A 16,746-nucleotide genomic window follows, 5' to 3' on the forward strand; every position below is an offset into this window, starting at 1 on the left:
GTGACACAACAAATGAGCTGTTACATTACATTAGCCTACCTATCTACGTTGCCCACGTTTTCTGGGCTAGTCTTCACAAAAGTACCTCGACTTCACAAAAGTACCTCAATTTTATTGCAATCACCACCGAAAGTGCAATCTATATATATATATATATTTGTACACGAGCATCAAAGAAGCCAATTTGTATTACCAATGCCAGAAATCGGTGATGGAACATGACTACTTACATCATAGGAAACAGCTATCGCCAAATAATACAATAGTCGTGTTGAAGCGTGGATTTCTTCATAGAAGTGGATGCTGTTGTCACCCTGTCAATGAACTCACCAGAATGCAAAAGCATTGGTGACGAAAATAACGAGGGGCGGATCCATTCCCATAACCTTGAAAAACTCCCTCTCCTCTATAAAACTGATGGAACAGAACCACCCAATGTCAATCATGTATGAATTTTATTCTCATATTTTTCAGATTTCAACGTTTTATTTTATCATTTGTTTTGTTCGTCTGTTTGTTTGTTTTTGTTGGGGTTTTTTTTCTATTTATAAAGTGATACAAAACCTCTTGAAATGTACCTTTTTAAAAGATACGAAACCCATGTGATGTATAAAAGATTTAAGAAAAAAAACACCCTCCCTCTTTATAAAAGTATTACGAAAACTGAGATGTATAAAGTATTAAAGTGATACGAAAACACCTGAGATGAATGAAGTATTAAAGTGATACGACAACCCATGTGATGTATAAAGTATTACAGTGATACGAAAACCCCTGAGATGTATAAAGTATTAAAGTGATACTAAAACCCCTGAGATGTAAAAAGTGTTAAAGTGCTACGAAAACCCCTGATATGTATAAAGTATTGAAGTGATACGAAAACCTCTGAGATGTATAAAGTATTAAACTAATACGAAAACCCCTGGAATGTATAAAGTATTCAAGTGATACGAAAACCCATGAAATGTATAAAGTATTTAAGTGATAAGAAAACCCCTGAGATGTATAAAGTATTAAAGTGATACGAAAACCCTTGCGATGGATCAGCACGTTGTCGCCGTGCAAGGGCTTATGTGTCTTCGTGGCCAAAGTAATTACCAAAGTCATAAGGCCGGACTAAGATTGATCCAACTCACTGTTGCTGCTGCTGTTGTTCCTGCTGGTGCGAATAGTACCATGTTTTCTTTTAGGAATAACTTTTGATAGTTAATTTCTTTCTTTCTTGAGAATAATTAAATTAATTTGATGAAGAAAAATTCCATAATCTTTTACAGAATAAGCCAGAATAAAAATTCACTTTTGAGCCAATGGAATAAATTGCTTGTCAAAATATGCCTCCTCCCCCCCCCCACCCCAAATAAAAAAACCCAAACGATTTGGGTACGTTAGCTTCAGTTCCTAGATAAGAGGTTTTACTCGAATTTGTCAGACTTGTAAGGTAGAGACATTCATATACTTTCTAAAAGAAAGAACGAACTAAAGATGTCAAGGAGATTTTTTAAATATTCAGACTTCACGATGCCATCAAAGTGGGAGATCTAAGAACTGTGAAATGTTTGGTGCAACAGGGCGTTAATGGTAATGTTGTATGTCAACAAGAAACGGCTTTTACATGGGCTGCACAGTGCAAGAACTTCAAGTGTGTAAATCTTATCAAGTGCAGCAAGAAGTTCGACCCCAACGCTGGTAATCAATTTCTCTCCTCAAACTTCTCTCATCATGGCAGCCAAACTCAATCGCCCCGATATCGTGAAATAAGGGACACTATTGGATACACGACATTTCAAATGGCCATCATGCCTCGACAAACTGTCGAGATATTTGCTGCATCTGGGTACCGATCCAATGAGGGATGCTGAATCCAGATGATCACGACATGCCATGCCAACCATTTTACCAATCATTTGTCTTGTGAATTCAAGACCAAACAAAGAGGTAGACGAAAGTGACAAGATGTCACGGTGTCCGTGATGGAGACAACGACGGAGTAATAAAACTGTTGAGGGAAGGCACGAGTCCAGATGGTGTGTTGCAACATAAGAATACATTGACTCTAGTTTTCGTAGTTGGGAACAAAGAAACTGCAATGATGTGCTAGAGAGACTCACCCCCCCCCCCCCCCACCCTCCCCCGACCCAAAAAGAAAAAGAAAAAAAAAAAAAAAAAGATCCGTCAATATCATCGCCCCGTGTCTTGATACACATTTTCACATTGCAGCCAAATTTGGAAGATCCGACCTAGAAAAGAAGTAATTAAATTATGACGTAACATCAACACCAAAAACATACGCGCAGGAACAGCTTTGTGAAAAGGCTCTTGAGAACTCTATAACTTCAAGTACATGCTTGGTATCTGTGAAATGCTGGTTGCTAATGGCTGTGATATTGACGCACAAGACGAAAATGGAAGAACGGCTTTACATCACACGATTGAAAGTAACGATGTTTACGGCATGGTCTTCTTAGAAGTACACGGCTGTAATTTAGAATTAAAGGACAACATAGGATACACGGCTTTTCAAATGGCAATCATGCCTAGACGACCCAGATACAACTGGCAAGATGTTTGCAGCATTTGGGAACCGATCCAATGAAACGGATGCTTAATCCAGATGAACACGATATGCCAACCATTTTACCAATTATTTTCCTCGTGAATTCAAGACCAAAGTGGTAGACAAAAGTGACAGGACGTCACGGCATCCGTGATGGAGACAACGACGTAGTAAACAAACTGTTAAGGGAAGGCACGAGTCCAGATGGTGTGTTGCATCATAAAATTACATTAACTCTGGTTATTGAAGTTGGGAACAAAGAAATTGCAATGATGGTGTGATAGAGAGACTAATAAAAAGAAAACAACCCACAAACCCAAAAGATCCGTCAAATATCGCCGCCCCTTGTCGTGATACAATTCTTCACATTGCAGCAAATTTGGAAGATCCGACCTTGTAAAAGACATTAAATTAGGATGTAACATCAGCGCCAAAAACATACGCGAAGGAGCTGCTTTGTAAAAAGGCTCTTGAGAGCTCTGGGTATAACTTCAAGTACATGCTTGGTATCTGTGAAATGCTGGTTGTCAATGGTTGTGATATTGACGCACAAGACGAACGTGGAAGAACGGCTTTACATCACACGGTTGAGAGTAACGATGTTTACGGCATGGTCTTCTTAGGAGAACACGGCTGTAATTTAGAATTAAAGGGTAATATTGGATACACGGCATTTCAAATGGCCATAAAGCCAAGACGATCAAGATAAGAACTCGTAAGATACATGTTTATTTGGGGGGGGGGGGGATGGATGGAATATATAAGGGATGCTGACTTCACGTGTAGACGGTAGCTCAAAAAGCACAATGGCATCGTTACCGTATTAGTTGGCAGAGGCTGCAATGATGTTGTTGATGCTAGAGAAACCCAAAGAAACCAAAGGTCATCACCCCATGCCTTAATACATCTCTTCACAATTGCAGCTAAATTTGGACGATCTGACATTGTAAGAGAAATGATTAAATTAGGACGTAACACCAAGGCCAAAAACATACGTACAGTACAACAAAGCTTTTGAGAGTGCCGAGTATAGCCTCAAGTGCATGCTTACTATCTGTGACAGGCTTGCTGCAAATGGTTTTAGTATTGAGGCACAAGGCGGAAATGGAAGAAAGTTTGAAAGTGACGCAGGGTCTTCCTAAAAGAAAAAGAACAAGAAAAAAGAACACGATCGAATACACGGCATTTCAAGTGGCAATCATGCCTAGACGACCCAGATACGAACTGACAAGACATTTGCTGCATCTGGAAACCGATCCAATGAAAGGGATGCTGAATCCAGATGATCACGGCACTGCACACTGCAAGAATTTCAAGTGTTTAAATCTCATCATGTCCAGCAAGAAGTTCGACCCCAACGCTGGTAACCCATTTAAAAGAACTCCTCTCTTCATGGCAGCCAAACTCAATCGACCCGACGACGCCTGTTGAAGATGGGGGCTCGTGTAAATAACACCGACATCCGTGGGGTGACACGACTCGGTGCTTGTGCCTGGTATGACAGCCATGAATGTGCTGAAATTCTCATCCAGCGGGGTGCGAACATAGACCAGCCGGATTCTGTAGGCCAGACACCCTTGTATCGCGCATGTTCCAACGTGAGTAAAAATGTCGTCCAGATTTTACTGGATCATTCTTGCGATGTCAACCTGCCCACATGTGATCGAAAAACTCCACTGATGTCTGCTTTACCCTTACCCGCGATCAACAACATGAACTCTGGGAAAACTCTCACGGATATGCTTGTTGGTATATCTGTGTGACAGTGACATGCTGGTTGTCAATGGTTGTGATATTGACGCACAAGACGAACGTGGAAGAACGCCTTTACATCACACGGTTGAGAGTAACGATGTTTACCACAAAAAAACAACAACATGCGCAGGAACTCCTTTGCAATTAGCTTTTACCAAAGGTCATTTAGAAGTAGCTACCATCCTCCTAAACCATGGTAAACTCTCACGGACATGCTTGGTATCTGTGTGACATGCTGGTTGCCAATGGCTGCGATATTGACGCACAAGACGAAAATAGAAGAACGGCTTTACATCACACGATTGAAAGTAACGATGTTTACAACAACAACAAAAAAAACAAACATATGCGCAGGAACTTCTTTGCAATTAGCTTTTACCAAAGGTCATTTAGAAGTAGCTACCATCCCCCTAAAGCATGGTAAACTCTCACGGACATGCTTGGTATCTGTGTGACATGCTGGTTGCCAATGGCTGTGATATTGACGCACAAGACGAAAATGGAAGAACGGCTTTACATCACACGATTGAAAGTAACGATGTTTACGGCCTGGTCTTCTAAGGAGAACACAGCTGTAATTTAGATTTAAAGGACAATATAGGATACACAGCATTTCAAATGGCCATCATGCCTAGACGACCCAGATACGAACTGACAAGATATTTGCTGCATCTGGGAACCGATCCAATGAAACGGATGCTTATTCCAGATGAACACGATATGCCAACCATTTTACCAATTATTTTCCTCGTGAACTCAAGACCAAACAAAGTGGGAAACGAAAGTGACAGGATGTCAAGGACATTGTTACTCCGTGCCATACTGTTTTCTATAAACCCCCACACAATATCTTCCTTTCATTTTCGTTGCCGATATGAACATATGTATTTCATACATCGTCACCAATTAACCTTCCACGATCAGGCCGAAGTTGATGTCATTAACTTTATCAAATGAGAAAAGGTTCAGGATCGTTTACAAAATCAAACAAGAATAAAAATTCGAGAGAGTTTAGGCAATGCTAATCTCGTTGTCAAAATTGACACTCTGCCAATCTGTCCACCACTGAAAAGAGATTTAAACCTTGGATCTCCTTGTCGTGTGGCTTCACTACAGTCGATTTGCCAGCTTCACATGGCCATCCGCGATGGGCATAACGACATCGCCAACAAGTTGTTGGAGGAAGGCACGAGTCCAAATATTGTGTTGCAACATAAAAATGCACTGACTCTGGCTATTGAAGTTGAGAACAAAGAGATTGCAATGATGGGAACCGATGCAATAAAAGGGATGCTTAATCCAGATATTAACGACATTTGAAAAAAGAACAAAGATTAAGCGTTTGCTGGATTACAACATTATGAAAATTTAAGGTTGTCAACAATGCAAGGTAGTGTTATTGTTACATAAATAAAAAATATGATCCAATCGCGATGTAGATCTCGCCAACTTTTGTTTTCTATTCGCACAGCAGCAGCAGCCGCCAGTGGCATTGTAAATTATTGTCTCTGTTTTTGTTTTTGTTTTTAAGGGTTTTACGGCGCTTGCAACACATTAAGGTCATATCAGCGCCAGTAAAAAGGAAAAAAATGGGATAGTAAAAAGTTCTAGAATTACAATCAAAGCACCCAAGAAATAGTAAGATATAGGGGAACTGGGAACAAATAGGGATCAGATGTAGATTCCAAGAGCATACCACCAATGCACTTAGTTTGAGATCACCTATAAGTCTCATCCAGACACAAGCACAAAATCCAACAAAGAGGAATACACTCAAATGCTTGCATTATACATTAAAAATAACAAATATAATAACACATAACAAAGAGATGATTTACAAGGAAAAAAATATCATCTCCCAAAACAATAACTATGCATTTGACTGTTTCCCTCCCAGTCAAGGACTCTTGCCAGGGTCGGGACAAAACCGAGCAATCTCACACCAAGACAAAAACAGAAAGCAAGTTGGAAAACAGATATAAGGGGATAGAAGACACGGTAAGTACCTCCCTGCCCACTGTGGAGGTAGGGAACCCCACCCAGAAATTATTGTCTCTACTCTGAAACCTGTTTAATTCCTTTAATGCTATCCGCACAACTTTTATAACTTGTAATCTAAATCTTTTTAAACTTGAAGATGAAAATAAAAAGAAACCCATTCAAAAATGTGATAATTTTTCATACAATATGGAATTGGAATCCATCTATATACGGAGTCTCATTTCTGCGGTAATCACAAGTGCGTGGTTACTTCACTACGTACATATAGTATATTCGTGCATCTTTTCACATTCTGTATCCCTTTGCATGACTGAATAGTGAACATTTATTTTTGTCGAATTTATTTACTCATATTATAGATACATTGCAAAGATAGAAAGATGAATAAATAAAATAAAATATATTCATTGCCTCGTCTTATTTTGTCGTTTTGTTTGCTTGTTTGTTTTTGTTGTATTTTCAGGAGGAAAAAAAATCAAAGTGTTGTTTATAAAAATGAAAATAAGTGAATTTGAATGACAAATTTTGAAAACGTGCAGTGTTCATCGCCATAGAAAATACTGGCATGTTAATTGTAGGCTGATGGTTAAAACGTTTTAGATGTTAGCAATAATTAACAGCTGAGAATACTGTAGCCCAGATCACATACATTATATTCTACACAAAACTGGACCATACTGTTTTGGACTGAATCATGGCCATTAGAGTTAGATCGTGGCTTCGTAACCGAAAAGCGCCAAGTTCAAAACACGGTAGAGCCACGCTCTCACCTGCCAGGCGGAGTTGTCGTACCAATAAGGTCGCAGGTTCAAACCCCACCACCGCCGCGAAAAAAAGTTTTATTCTCTATTGTCTTCTGGCACTTTTCTACTCACTTCATATCTTGTTGTTCCTAACTCATGTGGCGGTATTGCACTGCGGCTGTATTTGTGTTTTCCATTTTACATCTACCACCAACAGGGGAAGACATCATAAATCAATCGATGCTGAAATTGGTCCTGGATATTTTCACAAAACAAGAAGGCTTTGATCTTAACCCAAGATTCATACACTTGAATCTAGAAAAAAGCTGCCTGTCTTGAATGCTTTTCAGCAGGAATTTTCAGTGGCGAAACGGGCAGCTTGTCAACGTCATCATGGGACACATGGAGAAGAAAAAAAAAAGCTACGACAGCCTTGGATTGTCCACCACATACAAGAAAAAAAAACAAACAAAAACCAAAACAACAAACATCAAACCCCGAAGCAATGTGAATAAATATCTTTAGATTTTCTGCTTTGCCTTTGACAACAGCTGCGAAACTTAACAATGACTTTGTGTTCGCGACACGTTTAGGTCATTTTAGCCCCGATAAAAATAGTGATGGGATACACGAAAGACTTGAAATGTAGAGCTTATCTTTGTCGAATCGACGACGTACACTGATTTTCAGGACTGATAACCCAATTCCTTATGGGCTCATCGTTGTAATGGAAATCTAAAATAATTGTTTGTTGGTTTTTAATGGTTTTACGGCGCTCGCAACACATTTAGGTTATATCAGCGCCAGTAAAAAGGAAGAAAATGGGATGGTAAAAAGTTCTAGAGTTACAATTAAAGCACCCAAGAGAAAGTAAGACAAAGGGGAACTGGGAACAAATAGGGATCAGATGCAGAATCCAAGAGCATACCATCAATGTACTTAGTTTGAGATCACCTATAAGTTTCATCCGGACAAACGCACAAGATCCAACAAAGAGGAATACACTAAAATGCCTACATTGTACATTCAAAATGACAAATATAATAATTATACATAACAGAGAGATGATTTACATACAAGGAAAAAATATCTCCCAAATCAATAACTATGCATTTGACTGTTCCCCTCCAAGCCAAGGACTCCGGCCAGGGCCAGGACAAAACCATGTAATCCCATCCCAACACAAAGACAGTAGGCAAATTGGAAACGAAAACAGCTAGAATGGGATAGAAGACACGGTAAGTACCTCCCTGCCCACTCTGGAGGTCGGGAATCCCACCCAGTTATCTTCATTTCTAATCATTTTGACTTCCAAATCATTTTAGAGCATCCGGCTCATTCCGACATGGTACCGTTTAGAGACGATGGGCCATAAATGTAGAATGGATACAGACAATATTATACAATTCTTTCATCTCTTTGGAGGTAATTTTATCGGGCCCAATGACACTACGAGCTTGTGAGTACGTGTTATTGCACATAAAAATAAAACGAGTTTAATAAATATAACGAAATGAAAGAATACGTTTATTCTACCCCTCCAAGTAAGATTGTTAGATATTTTGTAACCAAATGGTATGGTATAAGTACTTCTATTCGCCATTCTTTGTATCCTTCTCCATCTGCTTGAATGACAGTTTGACCCAAAACTAAAAACGTTGGATTTTTATTCATGCGCATTAAAAGAGTATTTATAATAAGGTTTGTTTGTTTTTTAAAAATGTTTTTAAGGGTTTAACGGCACTTGCAACACATTAAGGTCATATCAGCGCCAGTAAAAAGGAAGAAAATGGGTTAGATAAAAATTATAGAATTACAATTAAAGCACCCAAGAAAAGGTAAGACAAAGGGGAATTGGTTATTTTTTTTGTTTTTGTTTTTAAGGGTTTTACGGCGCTTACAACACATTTAGGTTATGTCAGCGCCAGTAAAAAGGAAGAAAATGCGATAGTAAAAAGTTCTAGAATTACAAACTGGAAACAAATAGGGATCAGATGTAGATTCCAAGAGCATATCACCAATGTACTTAGTTTGAGATCACCTTTAAGTCTCATCCGGACACAAGAACAAAATCCAACAAAGAGGAACACACTCAAATGCGTACATTATACATTAAAAAATAACAAATATACTAATACATAACAGAGAGATGATTTACAAGGAAAAAATAACATCTCCCAAAACAATAACTATGCATTTGACTGTTTCCGTCCCAGCCAGGGCCAGGAAAAAAACTAAGTAATCTCATTCCAAGACAAAGACAGAAAGCATGTTGGAAAACAGATATAAGGGGATAGAAGACACAGTGTGTACCTCCCTGCCCGCTATGGGAGGTCAGGATCCCCACCCAGACTCAAATGTTTACAAATCATATATAACATGTAAATAAAACATAATACAGGGCATAAAGGAGAGATGATTTACAAGACAAAAAAATATCATCTCCCAAAACTAACTAAACATCTGACTGTTTCCCTCCCAGCAAAGGTATCCTATCCGGCCAGGATAAAACCCTAGTAGTTTCATCCCAAGACAAAGACAGAAAGCATGTTGGAATGAAGATAAAGGGGGATAGAAGACACAGTAAGTGCCTCCCTGCCCACAATGGGAGGTCAGGAACCCTACCCATATAATAAGGTTCAACAGTCGTGACGTCACTTCCCTCGTAGTGACGCATAGTAACTTAGTAACTGGTTCTAAACTATCGGAACAATGGCGGACGCCCTTAAGAAATACTTCTCCACCGAGCATAAAAGTGTATCCAGAGAAGAAAAACATTATAAATCTGATCATGTTTTGACTTTTATACATTCTGATCACACATGACCTGTAAAAAAGTTCTGCCAGCACGAAGAATAAAAAGTACCGATTTTCTTTGTTTAGAACCAAACTGCTCGTTGCTGGGCGGACTTGACATCAGACTAACGAATCCTATTGCCAATCAGCTGTCTTTTAGACCTAATTTCACACCAATAAAATGTGCGAAAATATTCTGCAATCGTTGAATAATTTTTTTATTCAACGCGTTCAAAGCATTATAAAAGTTAGTTAGTGAAGGAAAAATAAACGAAGCTGATCTTGATGACAAGTTGTAAGTTGTTCCGTCATCAGGGGTAAATTTGGCTAAAGAGAGGGAAACTTTGCCTCTTGAATTTTGGACCAAAAAGAGATTGGATTTGTGGCAATTATTTCCATTGATGAAAATTCAAGTCTAGTCTTTTAACATGTACAATGACTGCAGCAAAGCGTAGATTATTCAATATGCTCCAAATTCACAGAGACAAATGTTCCCCTTGAGCCTTGAGACAAAGTTACCCCAGCTGACGGTAAGTAATGTTTTTGGGGTTTTTTGTTCGTAATGAAAGGGTTTTGGACGCTTGCAAAACATTAAGGTCATATCAGCGCTAGTAAAAAGGAAGAATATGATATAGTAAAAAGTTCTAGAATTACAATTTAAGTACCCAAGAAATAGTAAGACAAAGGGGAATTAGTTAAAACAGGGAACAGATGTAGATTCCAAGAGCACACTATCAATGTACTTAGTTTGAGATCACCTAAATGTCTCATTCTGGCACAAGCACATGTCCCCACTAAGAAGAATACACTTAGTTTTTTACAAATCATAAGTAAAACAAAAACAAAAAAAAATACAATGCATAACAGACAGATGATTTACAAGAAAAAAAATATATAATCTCCCAAAACTCTAACTATACATTTGACTGTTTCCCTCCCTGAAAGGGCCGGGACAAAACCAAGTAATCTCATTCCAAGACAAAGAAGGCATGTTGGAAAACAGATATAGAGGGATAGAAGACACAGTAAGTATCTCCCTGCCCACCATGGGAGGTCAGGAACCCTACCCAGGATGGTAGGTAAGGTAAGTCGGTTTAGGCAGTTGATAGAGAAATGCCTTTGTTATTTGTTTCATTCCCTTCGATGTCTGATTAAGTAACGGTTTCATTTTCCTTGACCTTCGATTAGATTTTCTCAGGGTTGCCAATTCAGGAAGCAAAAATATACTCACTTTCATGCAAACACACAGACCAACCCCTTTCTGAGTGCTGAACTTCAGTAAAAGGACATTTACTAACTTTTATCCGTTTGTCAGGGGATTGGAAATATACTGAGGGCTGATAACATACGGAATTCCGTAAATATACGGAACATTAGCAACCTTGTATTCTCTTATTCCCTCTTATATAATACAGAGTATTTGAAAAAATGTGTAAGATTATAACAGCCTCAATAGGTCTGAGGATTCATGTTGGTGATTATGTTTTTGTTTTTAAAGGTTTTACGGCGCTTGCAACACACTGAGGTCATATCAGCGCCAGTAAAAAGGACGAAAATGGGATAGTAATAAGTTCTAGAATTACAATTAAAGCACTCAAGAAAAGGTAAGACAAAGGGAAATCGGTTCAAATAGGAAACAGATGTAGATTCCAAGAGCACACTATCAAAGTACTTCGTTTGAGATCTCCTAAAAGTCTCATCCAAACACAAGCACAGGTCCCCACTAAAAGGAACACACTCAAATGTTTACAAATCATAAATAATATGCAAACAAAACATAATACAGTGCAAAACAGAGAGATGATTTACAAGGGAAAAAAAACATCATCTCCCAAAACTATACATTTGCATGTTTCCCTCTCAGCCAGGGTCAGGACAAAACCAAGTCATCTCATTCCAGACATAGACAGAAAGCAAGTTGGAAAACAAATATAGAGGATAGAAGACACAGTAAGTACCTCCCTGTCCACTATGGGAGGTAAGGAACCTCACCCACAGGTCTGAGGATTTATGTTGGCGATTAGGTGCCTCAATGGTACACCTTTGGGAAATACATTTAGCACGACATAGTTTCTTCTATCCCAAGATAACACTATCAACCGAACATTTAGGAAGAGAAATGATTTTATTTCATCTTTTTATAGTGACAATGCTTTTATTGGCCAAGTAACCTTTCTCATTTTATACCTGAGCACAGTGAGAGCGTGTGAGTAAAGAGTCTTTTCCAAGGACTCAACTTTGCACTGCACACATAAGCATACAAGACCATGATGCCCTACTGGTGTTAACAGACAATTTCAATAATAATAATAATAATAATAATAATAATAATAATAATAATAATAATAATAATAATAATAATAATAATACATAATAATAACAATACTTTGTTTCTCAAGCTCCCATTTCCGAAAACCATCAGCCCTAGATCAGTTGTATGAAAACGAATGATAAACAATTATAATATCAGTGTGTAAGTCAGTATTATAAATGAACATTTTAAAACAGAAACAATCTCAATACTTTCATCAGATAAAAACACCAGAAAGTACACACAAATATATTGAGCAAAAAAGGTGGGTCAGTATCAAAACATTATTAATAATAATAAACAGCAGTTAATTCAGTCACGTGACAAGAACAAGATGGAGTTTTATCTTAACCAGTTAAGTGACGAACTCTGAAAAAAGAACCAACTATATATTTAAAAATTTGGTCAGGAAATTCGTCCTTCAAATATTGGATCTATCTAACAAGCAAATTGTATTTTTCACTGAATCTACATCAGCCTTGAAAGCGTTGGAGACTGGTGGTCTAAACAAGTTAAAAGAAACTCTTCAGAGTATAAACGTCACCTGAACGGTTCTTCAGTGGATTCCAGCTCATTGCGGCATATCAGGAAACGAGGAAGCTCATAGACTTCCAAAAAAATGCTGCCAAAAAGGAACAACAAAACATACCGCATAATTTCAGTGAGACAAAGCACATGATTAAGAGCCTTCATACTAAACCAATGCGTTCAGATGATTACCATTTGCTGCCCAGACATGAACAAAAAAATCCTGTTCCGCCTCAGGACAAGACACAATAGACTCAAAAAGTATATGCTCAGACGCATGAAACTGACACAGTCACCAGTCTGCTGCTCATGTGGTGAGGAGGATGAAGATGCAAAGCATATACTGCAGCGATGCAGAAAATACACACACATAGAGAAGAGATATGACCCTCTACAACCCCTTTATACAAAAAACGTTTTGGCTCGCTAGAAAAACTCAAAAAGACGAATACCTTCATCTTGGAAACAGGACTCAAGACACAAAGGCATATGAGAAGAAAAAAAATATCAAGCAATGTAAGTGACCCTCATCCTGGCAAAAACTCTCAAACCTGGGACTTTGCAAAGTCTTCCCTTAAGTCTCAGATTTGAGAGTTTTTGCCAAGATGAGGGTCATTTAAATTGATCGATATTTGAAGGACGAGTTTTATTTGTTTTTAAGGGTTTTACGGCGCTTGTGACACATTTGTCATATCAGCATCAGGAAAAAGGAAGAGAATGTGATAGTATAAAAGTTCTATAATTACAATTAAATCACCCTAGAAAAAGTAAGACAAAGGGGAATGGTACAAATAGGGAATAAGTGTAGATTCCAAGAACACACTATCATTGTGCATAGTTTTAAATCGCCTAAGTCTCATCTAGAAACGAGCACAGGATCCTACTAAGAGGAATTATATTCAAATACTTACATTATAAATTCAAAACAACAAATATATTAATACATAACAGAGAGATGATTTACAAGGAAAAATATATCATCTCCCAATACAATAACCAACCATACATTTGACCGTTTCCCTCCCAGCCAAGGACTCTGGTCTGGGCCAGGTCAAAACCAAGTAATCTCATTCCAAGACAAAGACAGAAGACAAATTTGAAAACAGCTATAAGGGGATAGAAGACACGGTAAGTAACTTCCCTGTCCACTATGGGAGGTCAGGAACCCCACCCAGAAGGACGAATTCTCTAACCAATTTTATAAAATATGAGTTTTTCCAGAGTACGGCAGTTAATTGGCTAAATTTGACATTTTCAAGATAGTAGTTGGCAAAAACCTACGTACACAAGATGGCAGGTCTGATAACTGATTGCAATTATGGGATTGATTTAACATTGTTGAAATGGACAAAACTTTGTATTGGTTTGAGGTTAAGATTGAAGGGCTAGAGCCCAGGTGGTCGCTGGTTCAGATAAGTAAGTAAGTGTTGGTTTGAGTTTGAGAATAATTTTAATTACAACAATGAGGTTACAAACCGTTGGGTTATCAGACCTGCAAATAAGTACACGACTAATACAGACACACACACACACACACACACTTTTTTGTATGAATAATAACACCAAAGATATATAAATATTTTCCGACAGAAATAAAAGAACAAAGAACAACCAACAGTAATTTTAAAAAACAAAACAATAGAAACAAACAAACGAGGGGAAAAAAAATAATCTGAAATAATAATACAACACCGATATCATGGAATGGATCAGCAAAACAAACTGAATAGAGATCATAAATACAGACCTGCTAACCACAACAAAAAATTGTTTTTATGTTTTAAGGGTTTTACGGCGCTTGCAACACATTTAGGTCATATCAGCGCCAGTAAAAAGGAATAAAATTGGATAGTAAAGGCATTCTTGATTACAATTAAAAGGACTTGAAGAAAAAGTAAGACAAAGGATATATATATTTTTTAGCCTCTGTCGCCTGCCTTTAAGTGTACACTCCATACACGTACGGTCACTAAACATACACCATGTAAAAATGTGTGTATGCACATAGGTGCATGTATGTGATATGTATGTATGCATATGTATGTATACGTATGTGTATAAGTATGTATATATGTGCATCTTCGGGCCCCATATGTCAAAGTGCATTGCATTTGACTGTACGATTAATATCATAATTCAGAGGCGGCGATGTTTTTCTTGTCTCACTTGCTTACTTTTGCTCCTTCTTTGAGTGTACTAGGGTCATATATCTTTTGCATTATTATTCTTTTTTATATTTACCCAATATGCGTTTGTGGCATTGTGAAACATTTGTGGTGATGGGTCTTATATATTTATATTATCATTATTATTATTATTATTATTATTATTATTATTATCATCATTATCATTATTATTATTATTATTATTATTATTATTATTATAATCGTTATTATTATTATTATCATCTTCATCATTATTATTAGTGCTATTATTATTATTATTATTATTATTATTATTATTATTATTATTATTATTATTATTACTATTATTACTACTACTACTACTACTATTATTATTATTATTATTATTATTATTATTATTATTATTATTATTATTATTATTATTATTATTATTAGTATTATTATGATCGATATCAAATAATTTTTTTTTATTTTTTTTTTAAAGGTCAATATACCTATACCTGTTTATTGTTGTATTTAAAAGACGGAGATGATTCTAAATTGGCAAAGCAACGACAAACTTTGGGTGTCTCCCATTCCTGAGGTTAAAAAAAAATAAAAAATTAATTTAAAAAAAAAATAATAAAAAAAGACAAAGGGGAATCGGTTCAAATAGGGAACAGATTTAGATTCCAAGAGCACACTATCAGTATACTTAGCTTGAGATCACCTAAAAGTCTCAACCAGATACCAGCACAGGTCTCCACTAAAAGGAATACACTCAAATTTTTACAAATGATCTGTTAAAAATTAAAAAAAATAACAGTACATAACAGAGAGATGATTTACAAGGAAAAAAATATCATCTCCAAAAACTGCCAGGACCAAACCAAATAATTTCATCCCAAGATAAAGAGAGCATGGTGGAAAGAAGATAAAGGGGAATAGAAGACACAGTAAGTGCCTCCCTGCCCACTATGGGAGGTCAGGAACCCCACCCAGATTCCAGATTACCTCACGACAAAAAATTAGTAGAACTTAAGAATGTTTAGCTTCAACTACAGAAACACTTTGTTTGTGAAGCGAGAGCTATATCAACTGTTCTCAGGACCCCCTTCGGGAACTGGACTTTGAAGCGTTACCTAGTCCCACTGAAGGGATAAATTGATAATTTATGACTTAATATATGAGACAATTATGTTATTAACTTTAAAATCTATGAAGTTTTCACGTTTGAACCGATGAAAATGTTGCTGCTTAAATAATAAAATAGTGGTATTTTCTATGTGGTTTTACCTTTATGATTAATTTTAAACATAAACTTAAAATCAGATTGAATGTGACAATATCAAATATAGAAATTTTCAGAAAAACAGTATACAATATAACATTTGTAAAAATAAAGAATAAACTAAAAAACAGTCCACTCCACTTAAATGCATACAATAGAATTTTGATAACGTAAACATCGCCGAGTCAGAAAGATTGGTTGACTTTATATCCATTATCAATGGATCACACTTAGATAAAAAAAAAACCCAGAAAATTTGGGACCAACAAAAGGTGTTGCCTTTAAGCAGAAGTTGAATTTTAGGGGGTTGATTTTATACAGATTCCACTGTATCTGATAATCAAATACTTCCCTTATTTGCTACATGATGCACTTGCAAGGAGACATCCCTTTATAGAAAAATATCAAATAACTGAACAACTTTTGTTTACTCTCCTGGTGATTGAAAAACAAATCAAATGTGGATGCGATGACGTCTTATAGATAGAATGAAGTTGACATCACTCAGGTGTTTGTTATTGTGTTATGCCATCGTTTATGAGTAATTCTCACTTAACTGTATTATCCAGACTATAAACGTTCAAGATTACACATAGTTTTGTGTATTGGTCCATTATACTTCCGGATGACAATGTTGTGAGCTT

At 36.9% G+C, this 16,746-nt stretch overlaps 3 protein-coding genes across 4 annotated transcripts in view; all 3 read left to right on the forward strand.

Annotated features, from left to right (window-relative positions):
* LOC144968163 (uncharacterized) overlaps nucleotides 1-1,959 on the forward strand; it is a 21,783-nt gene extending 19,824 nt beyond the window's left edge. For both annotated transcript variants that reach the window (XM_078906198.1, XM_078906197.1), the window contains exon 5: nucleotides 1-1,959. This exon is cut by the window's left edge and continues 342 nt beyond it. The gene's annotated coding sequence lies outside the window, so the exon portion shown is untranslated.
* Nucleotides 1,960-2,144: 185 nt separating this feature from the next.
* Nucleotides 2,145-3,160, forward strand: LOC144968164 (uncharacterized). The gene has a single exon (XM_078906200.1). The coding sequence runs from the start codon at nucleotides 2,342-2,344 to the stop codon at nucleotides 2,591-2,593; it is 252 nt and encodes an 83-aa protein (XP_078762326.1). The 5' UTR covers nucleotides 2,145-2,341; the 3' UTR covers nucleotides 2,594-3,160.
* Nucleotides 3,161-3,628: 468 nt separating this feature from the next.
* LOC144969310 (uncharacterized) lies at nucleotides 3,629-6,713 on the forward strand. Its single transcript, XM_078908417.1, has 4 exons — nucleotides 3,629-3,900; nucleotides 3,954-4,313; nucleotides 4,726-4,867; nucleotides 5,273-6,713. The coding sequence occupies exons 1-4, from the start codon at nucleotides 3,629-3,631 to the stop codon at nucleotides 5,627-5,629; spliced, it is 1,131 nt and encodes a 376-aa protein (XP_078764543.1). The 3' UTR covers nucleotides 5,630-6,713.
* Nucleotides 6,714-16,746: the final 10,033 nt, after the last annotated feature.

This window comes from Berghia stephanieae, chromosome 3 (genome assembly GCF_034508935.2).
Source record: "Berghia stephanieae isolate SIO BIC M18660-M18661 chromosome 3, UCSD_Bste_1.3, whole genome shotgun sequence".
NCBI classification, from domain to species: domain Eukaryota; kingdom Metazoa; phylum Mollusca; class Gastropoda; order Nudibranchia; family Aeolidiidae; genus Berghia; species Berghia stephanieae.